The following is a 10,000-nucleotide window of genomic DNA, read 5'->3' as shown; positions in this document are numbered from 1 at the left end:
CCTATTACGTTCAGCTCGTAACCTCGCCTGCTCATGGCTTATCTCAACTCTAAGTACCGGCATTTCCTTTACATCGTATTTAATAGTGATATTTCATTAAAAAAAGGTGATATTTTACCGTGAAAATGTTGATTTCCACAATGCCGCTTACATTTCACATATATCACGTAAAAGGTTATGGTGCTTTTTAGGTTTATCCCAAAATTTCAACCAAAAGCCAAATATCCCGGACGTTTTGCAAGTAGTGTATACAAACATCAATAGACATTCCACTGTGGCCATACCTTGAGCCAGACGCTCAAATCTTCTCCCATGCTCTGGAGGCACACAGTACCTGCAAATGTTGAAAAGTGGTGTTATCCATAGTGAACTGAAGGAAACCAGCTATTTATGAACGTTGGTTTTTTTTTTTCATTTACCAAGATTTGGGTTCTCCAAAATGTAAAAAATTGATACTGTAGAGGTCCATGTCCTCCGTGTGCCATGCAAAGGTGGTCTTCCACATTCCAAAATACAAGTAGGGTGTATTGACGCCCTCAATAGTGATGCCGCTTTCAGATTCCACCGTGTCCAAAATGGTGTTAAGACAACAAATATTCCACTCTTTGACCTCCTGCAACAAGAAAGGGAAGCACAGGGAACTTCAAACAGAGTGCATCATGTTCCTATCTGGACGTACGCAGGTGATACAGCCTCAAACTATACACAGACTGTAACAATGTGATATCAACTCACCGGATTGTATAAACTCCCACTGACATCGGCCCCATATATAGGAGGATTAAATGTCACATTCTTCCAGTATTTTCTTTCCAGTTCATCAAAATCCGCATAGTGAGGGCTACAGAACCTGCAGAAAAGAGGAACACATGGTCATCGGGCATCCTACAAACTGGTTATGGTTTATGATAATAAAGTACAACATAAGCACCAGAAAAGTTGTGCAACCAAACTGATTTACTTTCTTCTTACATATAAATGTATCAGCATTTGGACAATATAATCTAAGCCAAAAACAAAAATGCATGCCTTTTTAACAACAATTATATTATATTTAATTAACGTATTTTTCAGACTACAAAGGTGCACTTAAAATCCTTTCATTTTCTCAAAACTCAACAGTGCGCCTTATAATCCGGTGCGCCTAATTTACGGAATGATTTTGGTTGTTTTTACCGACCTCAAAGCTATTTTATTTGGTACATGGTGAAATAATATGTGTGACCAGTAGACGGCAGTAAAACATAAGAGACATGTGTAGACTGCAATATGACTCAAGTAAACACCAACATTGTATATGTTCCATTGAAAATATAGAACATTACAGACGGTGCTCAAAAATCCATCAAAATGTTTTAGTACGACTTTGGTAAACTATGAAGCCACACCGCTTGATGGATTGTACGGTGCTTCAACATAGGAGTATTATTATGGTATGGCAGGGGTCGGGAACCGTTTTGGCTTAGAGAGCCATGAAATCCAAATATTGCAAAACGTATTTCCGTGAAACCCATATAATATTTGTTCTAACACTTAATACATTGCGTGCATTTTGAAGTAAAACAAAAATTTTTAGAGTATAATAAGTCTCTTATTCTTTTTAATAACATTGTTCTTCTGAAGCTAACCAATTATAAATAAAATACTTCTTTCCATTAATGTGACCCTCCTGTACCCCAAAGGACAGCTGGGGTTGGTTGAGCCACCCGCAACCTTGAACAGGTGCGGTTGAAAAAGGATGGCTGGAATAAAACGCATGAAAATGTTTTATTATTTGAACTTTATGTTTAACACGGTTATTTCCAGTGTAATTATTCATTACTTATCATGTTAAGCAATGTCAGCTGAGCTTTATCTGAGAGCCAGATACAGTCGTCAAAAGAGCCACATCTGGCTCGCGAGCCATAGGTTCCCTACGCCTGTGGTATGGTGTGTGTATAAGGTAAGACATAATCTGCCGTTTTGTTTTGCAATATTATGCAAAAGCAACTTGTCTTACCTTCTGATACCTGGTGATGTGTATTTGGGATCTGCATAAATCCTGAAAAATTGCGCAAGTCCGCCTTTGTAGTCTGTGACTCCGTAGTCGATAAGCTTCTTTTTCTCTATTTTCTTGTTATGGGACAATCATCGTCCACTGTTGCCATTTCTAATATAAAGCAGCGTAAAGTTTTACTTATATCGGTCAGTAAACTCGCCATGAAAGCTCTAAAACATACCGGTGTAGTGCGTTTAAATTATTCACCCAAGGAACTTTAGCTATTAGATAATTCTGGTTGGACCTTTTTTCACGGGACACGTTTGTTGTTGTTTCAAGATGAAGAGATGCTGCTCCGTTATTGAAGTAAAGTCTGAATGTCATTAAAACAGTTAGACCCATCTTTTGACCCTTCTTCCACTCCCGTCCTTGCACGCTACACCGCTACAACAAAGATGACGGGGAGAAGACGCCGTCGAAGGTGACCCACGTAAATAAGACCGCCCACAAAACGGCGCTTCCAGAAGCAACTGTCAGGTTAAGAGGCATTAATAATTGGCGATCACATACTTGTTCAATTAGTGGCCTGAATTGAACAACGTACAGACTTTAACCCATTTTTTTTAAAACTTACTTGTCACTGTTTGCAATCTTGCGGAACTCTTTGACAAACATCGACTTCTTCTGAATGTTGTATTGGGTAAAAAGGCCCGACTGGCCTGTCACCACCTGCTGAATGGGTGCAGGAATAATCAAGTTGTCTATATCATCATACGATTGCCTGGGCTTCCATTCCTTTGGCGGGACCACCTTAAAAAAGGGGAGGAGAATGAGTATTATTAAGCTGATAATGTTATCATGTTTGCAAAATATGCCAGATATTCAACACACTGTGCAATGTATAGAAGCTAGGGGTGTAACGGTACGTGTATTTGTATTGAACCGTTTCAGTACGGGGGTGTACCGAACGAGTTTCTAAGCTAAAGTTTTAAGAAGCTGCTTTGCTTCTTCTGCCTCTCTGTCAGCACCCAGCATTGTCCCACCCAAACAACCATCTGATTGGTTACATATATAGCGGTAACAGCCAATCAGCAGTGCGTATTCAGAGCGGTAACAGCCAATCAGCAGTGTGTATTCATAGCGGTAACAGCCAATCAGCGCATTTAGTTAATGCTTCAGCTTTGAGCAGATAGGTGTTTAGCAGGTGAGCATAAGGCAGCGTACTGTTCCCAAATGCTAAAAAACGCCGCTCAGTCAACTACTACTAACATCACTATGAGCCCGTTGACCTTCTTGAAACTTAAACTGCAGCTCAGCTCGCTCGCAGTTCTGGCTTGAGGTGAAGGCTAATTAGCTTTTAGCGTAATTTTAGCTAATTTTGCGGGGTGTGTGTGTGTTTTACGGACAGAAAAGCTTTGAATGGCAGGGTCCCTGCTATCACATGTTGATAAAAATATAACATTTACATTAAAAAAATCAACTACAGGCTTCCCAAATGCTGTGATAAATTAAGCATGATGAGTTGACTTGAAACTGTTTAATGTTGCACTTTTTATTTGTAGAAGAAAAGATTTGTCATTTTATTTAATATGAGTAACAACTTGAGGCAGTTTAATGTGGATTAACGTGGGCAGAATTATTATAGTGTTCCCAATGTTAAAAGGATAAAGCCATTGTTCACAAATTTTGTAAATAAATAACCCAAAAAATGTATGTTTTGTTGTTTTCTTACTGTACCGAAAATGAACCGAACCGTGACCTCTACACCAAGGTACGTACCGAACCGAAATTTTTGTGTACCATTACACCCCTAATAGAAGCCATGTGCAGGGTTGGAAAATGTGCGTCAAATACAAGTACATACTTTGGCCAGGCCTGCCTTGTGCGCTCCTTGGGACTCCATGTATGCTACATAGCGGCTGAAGTTTTGGAACTCTTCAAAAGTGGGGTAAAATGTCATGATGCCCTTGGAGCCATGGTTTTGGGGAACCGCGTCAGACGCCATCACAGTATCTATGGCAGCTCCTGAATATTGTGAAGGGGGACATTTTTATTGACAAGGGAGGAAGTGTCAAATTCAAACCATGTTGTACATGTAAACATAGACATTAGAGCAGTGGTTCTTAACCTGGGTTCGGTCGAACCCTAGGGCAATGGTTCTCAAATGGGGGTACGCGTACCCCTGGGGGTACTTGAAGGTATGCCAAGGGGTGCGGAGATTTTTTTTTTTAAGTGTTCTAAAAATAGCAACAATTCAAAAATCCTTTATAAATATATTTATTGAATATACTTCAACAAAATATGAATGTATAATTCATAAACTGTAAAAAGAAATGCAACAATGCAATATTCAGTGTTGACAGCTAGATTTGAGAACATGTTCCATAAATATTGATGTTAAAGATTTCATTTTTTGTGAAGAAATGTTTAGAATGAAGTTGATGAATCCAGATGGATCTCTATTACAATCCCCAAAGAGGGCACTTTAAGTTGATGATTACTTCTATGTGTAGAAATCTTTGTCTATAATGGAATCACTTGTTAATTTTTCAACAAGTTTTTAGTTATTTTTATATCTTTTTTTCCAAATAGTTCAAGAAAGACCACTACAAATGAACAATATTTTGCACTGTTATACAATTTAATAAATCAGAAACTGATGACATAGTGCTGTATTTTACTTCCTTATCTTTTTTTTTCAAACAAAAATGCTTTACTCTGATTAGGGGATACTTGAATTAAAAAAATGTTCACAGGGGATACATCACTAAAAAAAGGTTGAGAACCACTGCCCTAAGGGTTTGCTGAGTTGGCCTCAGGGGTTCGCTGGAGCCTCCGCCGCGGAGGTAAGACACACCCGACTCATCGTGCAAATAAAAACTTCTCCCTATCGACGTATTATGGGTAACTCCAAACAATGTTCCCTCCGATTTTCCATATGCGTAAGCAAACGCAAAAACTCTTTGAGCAACCCCTTCTGGATGACTGTAAGTAGGGCTGGGCGATATTGCCTTTCAATAATATCTCGATATTTTTAGGCCATGTCGCGATACACCATATATACCTCCATATTTTGCCTTAGCCTTGAATGAACACTTGATGCATATAATCACAGCAGTATGATGATTCTGTGTCTACATTAAAACATTCTTCTTCATACTGCATTAATATATGCTACTTTTAAACTTTCACGCAGAGAGGGAAATCACAACTAAGTCAATTGACCAAAAGTGTATTTATTAAACAGTTATTAAGCAGTGGCACAAACATTCATGTAATTTCCAAAACAGAAAGGGCAAGATTGTCAGAGACATTTTAAAACAAGCTATGAGTGCACTTTTGTGCATGATGTCACACAAGATATTTCAATAAGTGTCAAATAAAAATGAGCTGCCAAATAGGACATCAAATAGTGTATATCCTTTGCTATGTGGTAAGTTCCTGCGGACGTTATCTCCTTCTGTTGTTGACAAATTTTTTCATAAGATGTTGATTTGGAAATGGTTGCTTCTGCATTTTGTTGGTGTGGCACCCAACGGAGATGTTGACAAGCGGTGTTTCAAGCACTCTTCATTCTCTAGCGGGGGACTTTTTAAATGATGCTACAAATTACCTGTAGGTGCTACTTTTTGTAGCAATGATTTTGCCCCACACTTGCTCGACATCTTCCCGCTTGAAGCCAAACCACCGCCAGACGATGGACCCCCTGCTGTTTTTCTTAGGAATTCATTCTTCCTTCATTTGTTACCAAATTGGCACCTTATTTCTCTTGTACAAACCCTGTTTCCATATGAGTTGGGAAATTGTGTTGGATGTAAATATAAACGGAATCCAATGATTTGCAAATCCTTTTCAACCCATATTCAGTTGAATATGCTACAAAGAAAACATATTTGATGTTCAAACTGATAAACATTTTTTTTTGCAAATAATCATTAACTTTAGAATTTGATGCCAGCAACACGTGACAATGAAGTTGGGAAAGGTGGAAATAAATACTGAAAAAGTTAAGGAATGCTCATCAAACACTTATATGGAACATCCCACAGGTGTGCAGGCTAATTGGGAACAGGTGGGTGCCATGATTGGGTATAAAAGCAGCTCCCATGACATGCTAAGTAATTCACAAACAAGAAGGGGGCGAGGGTCAACACTTTGTAAGCAAATTGTCGAACAGTTTTAGAACAACATTTCTCAACGACTTATTGCAAGGAATTTAGGTATTTGACCATCTACGGTCCGTAAAATCATCAAAAAGTTCAGAAAATCTGGAGAAATCACTGCACGTAAGCAATGATATTATGGACCTTTGAGCTCTCAGGCTGTACTGCATCAAAAACCGATATCAGTTTGTAAAGGATACCACCACATGGGCTCAGGAACACTTCATAAAACCACTGTCAGTAACTGCAGTTGGTCGCTACATCTGTAAGTGCAAGTTAAAACTCTAATATGCAAAGCCAAACCCATTTATCAACAATATCCTGAAACGCAGCCGGCTTGGCTAGGCCCGAGTTCACCTAAGATAGAATGATGCAAAGTGGAAAGGTGTTCTGTGGTCTGACAAGTCCACATTTCAAATTTTATTTGGAAACAGAGGACGTGGTGTCCTCCAGAACAAAGAGGAAAATAACCATCCGGACTGTTATAGGCGCAAAGTTCAAAAGCCAGCATCTGTGATGGTATGGGGGTGTATTAGTGCCCAAGACATGGGTAACTTACACATCTGTGAAGGCACATTTAATGCTGAAAGGTCCATACAGGTTTTGGAACAACATATGTTGTCATCCAAACAACGTTATCATGGACGCCCCTGCTTATTTCAGCAAGACCAATGTTAAAACAGCGTGGCTTCGTACAAAAAAAGAGTGCGGGTACTTTCCTGGGCCGCCTGCAGTCCAGACCTGTCCCATGAAAAATGTGTGGCGCATTATGAAGCGTAAAATACGACAGCGGAGACCCCGGACTGTTGAACATGTCAAGTCTGCGGCAAAAGCGTTGCTACAAAAAGTAGTAGCACTACTAATTTGAAGCATGACTTGAAAAGTCACCCGATAGAGCATGGGTTGGGAACCTTTTTGGCTGGAAGAGCCATGAAATCCAAATTTTGTAAAATGTATTTCTTTAAGAGCCACAAAATATTTTTTTGACACTTAATACAATGTGTGCATTTTCAAGTAAGACTAACATTTTTAGAGTATAATAAGTCTCTTATTCTTTTTAATAACATTGTTCTTCTGAAGCTAACCAATTATAAATAAAAGACTTATTTCCATTAATGTGACCCTCCTGTAGCCCAAAGGACAGCTGGGGTTGGCTGAGCCACCTGCAACCTTGAACAGATGCGGCGGAAAAAGGACGGATGGATTTAAATGCATGACAATGTTTTATCATTTGAATGTTATTTTTTAACACTGTGATTTCCAACTGAATTATTTATTACTTATCGTGTTACGCAATGTCAGCTAAGATTTATCTGAGAGCCAGATACAGTCGTCAAAAGAGCCACATCTGGCTCGAGAGCCATAGGTTCCCTACCCCTGCGCTAGAGAATGAAGAGTGTTTGAAACTCTGCATGTCAATCTCCAACAAAATACACTGACCCAATTGAGCCTGGCGTCTTCTAATTCCAGATCAACACCGTATGAAAAAAATAGTCAACAACAGAAGGAAATAATGTCAGCAGTAACCTACCACATAGTGAAGGACATATACTATTTGATTTTCTACTATGCAGCTCATTTTTTTTTGACAGTTATTGAAATATCTTGTGTGACATCATGCACAAAAGTGCACTTTTTTTGTTTTAAACTATTGTAGTGACGTTCTGTACAAAAAGTGCCCTTTAATTTAGTGTTTTTTTTTAATATGTCATCTTAGTGACATCATGCACAAAAGTGCACTCATAGCTTGTTTTAAAATTTCTCTGACAATCTTGCACTTTCTGTTTTGGAAATGACATGAATGTTTGTGCCACTGCTTGAAGGCCTACGGAAATGAGATTGTATTATTTAAACGGGGATAGCAGTGTCATACTTGATCATTTCGCGATATTGCCATATTTTTGCTGAAAGGATTTAGTAGAGAACATCAACGATAAAGTTCCCAACTTTTGGTCGCTAATAAAAAAGCCTTGCCTTTACTGGAAGTAGCAGACGATGTGCGTGTGACGTCACTGGTTGTGGAGCTCCTCACATCCTCACATTGTTTACAATCATGGCCACCAGCAGCGAGAGCGATTCAGACCGAGAAAGTGACAATTTCCCCATTAATTTGAGCGAGGATGAAAGATTTGTGGATGAGGAAAGTGAGAGTGAAGGACTAGAGGAAAAAAAAGAAACAAAATAAACAAACACCTAGACAGAGCGATTCAGATGTTATTAGACAAATTTAATAGGATAATTCAGGAAAATCCCTTATCTGCTTATTGTGTTACTAGTGTTTTAGTGAGATTATATGGTCGTACCTGTACAACCTGAAAGTCGGAGGGGTGTGGCCACGGGTGTGGTGACCGCCAGTGTCTCCGAGGGGAGCCACGTTTCTCGACGAGGCGAAGGCAGCCAGTGGGGCCGGGCTGAGATTTTTTTTTTTGCCCTTCTCCACGGTGGAAGCATCCGACGGTCGGGGGCGGCCGGTGGGAGGAGGCAAGAGAGTCCGCAGCTGAGTCTTTGACGGGTGCAGGAGGAACGACGCAAGCTCTCCACTCATGTCTACGGTAATAGCCGACTTATTACCACCATTTTCTCATCGAAACCTGCCGGTTGAAATGTGGTAGGGAACCATGTTCGCTTGACTGCTGTTCCATAGTAAAGCTTCACCGTCATCTTTCGAGAATGTAAACCAGGAAACAAGGAAACACCGGGTGTGTTTGTGTTGCTAAATGCGGTCGCAATACCCCGCTTCCCACCTACATCTTTCTTCTTTGACGTCATCGTTATTAATTGAAAACATTTCAAAAGATTCAGCAGCACAGATGTCCATAATACTGTGGAATTATGCGATGAAAAGAGACGACTTATAGCTGTGAACGGTGCTGCACCAAAATGTCCTCTACAATGAGTGACGTCACGCGCACGCGTCATCATACCATTGACGTTTTAGCATGATACTTCCGCGCGAAATTAAAAATTGCAATTTAGTAAACTAAAAAGGCCGTATTGGCATGTGTTGCAATGTTAATATTTCATCATTGATATATAAACTATCAGAATGCGTGGTCGGTAGTAGTGGGTTTCAGTAGGCCTTTAATAACTGTTTGATAAATACAGTTTAGCTAAATTGACTTAGTTGTAATTTCCCTCTCTGCATGAAAGTTTAAAAGTAGCGTAAATTAAAGGCCTACTGAAATGAGATTTTCTTATTTAAACGGGGATAGCAGGTCTATTCTATGTGTCATACTTGATCATTTCGAGATAATGCCAAATTTTTGCTGAAAGGATTTAGTAGAGAACATCAACGATAAAGTTTGCAACTTTTGGTCGCTAATAAAAAAGCCTTGCCTGTACTGGAAGTAGCAGACGGTGACGTCACAAGGGTGAGGGCTCCTCACATCCTCACATTGTTTATAATGGGAGCCTCTAACAAAAAGAGCTATTCGGACCGAGAAAACGACAATTTCCCCATTAATTTGAGCGAGGATGAAAGATTTGTGGCTGAGGATATTAATAGTGAAGGACTAGAAAAAAAAAAAAAAAAGTTTAAAAATAAAAAACGCGATTGCATTGTGAGCGATTCAGATGTTTTTAGACACATTTACTAGGATAATTCTGGAAGATCCCTTATCTGCTTATTGTTTTAATAGTATTTTAGTAAGATTTTAAAGATTGCAAAGACATACCTCGAGGGCGGATGGTTGCGGTGAACACCCAGTGTCTCAGAGAGAAGCCGAGGAGCCAAGCTCACAGCTGTCTTTTAAACAGCTGCTGCAGGACGACGAATAATCCACTGATGTCTCCGGTAAGATATATATCACAATTTCCACATCCAAAAACATGCTGGTTGACGTAGAGAAAACATGTTCGC

General features: G+C 39.5%; 1 protein-coding gene across 4 annotated transcripts in view; it reads right to left on the bottom strand.

Moving 5' to 3' along the window:
* Positions 1–10,000, bottom strand: part of kdm4ab (lysine (K)-specific demethylase 4A, genome duplicate b) — a 63,988-nt gene that overhangs the window by 46,776 nt on the left and 7,212 nt on the right. For 3 of the 4 annotated variants that reach the window (XM_061919832.1, XM_061919831.1, XM_061919830.1), the window contains 5 exons: positions 3,843–4,003; positions 2,613–2,788; positions 736–850; positions 420–613; positions 285–334 (listed from right to left, as the gene is read on the bottom strand). In XM_061919832.1, the coding sequence (XP_061775816.1) occupies positions 285–334; positions 420–613; positions 736–850; positions 2,613–2,788; positions 3,843–3,983 (676 nt within the window). In that variant the 5' untranslated portion in view covers positions 3,984–4,003. The remainder of the gene's footprint in view (positions 1–284; positions 335–419; positions 614–735; positions 851–2,612; positions 2,789–3,842; positions 4,004–10,000) is intronic. The other variant, XM_061919833.1, reaches the window with a different exon arrangement.

This window comes from Nerophis ophidion, linkage group LG14 (assembly GCF_033978795.1).
Source record: "Nerophis ophidion isolate RoL-2023_Sa linkage group LG14, RoL_Noph_v1.0, whole genome shotgun sequence".
Lineage (NCBI taxonomy): Eukaryota > Metazoa > Chordata > Actinopteri > Syngnathiformes > Syngnathidae > Nerophis > Nerophis ophidion.
This window is presented reverse-complemented; position numbering and strand designations above follow the sequence as displayed.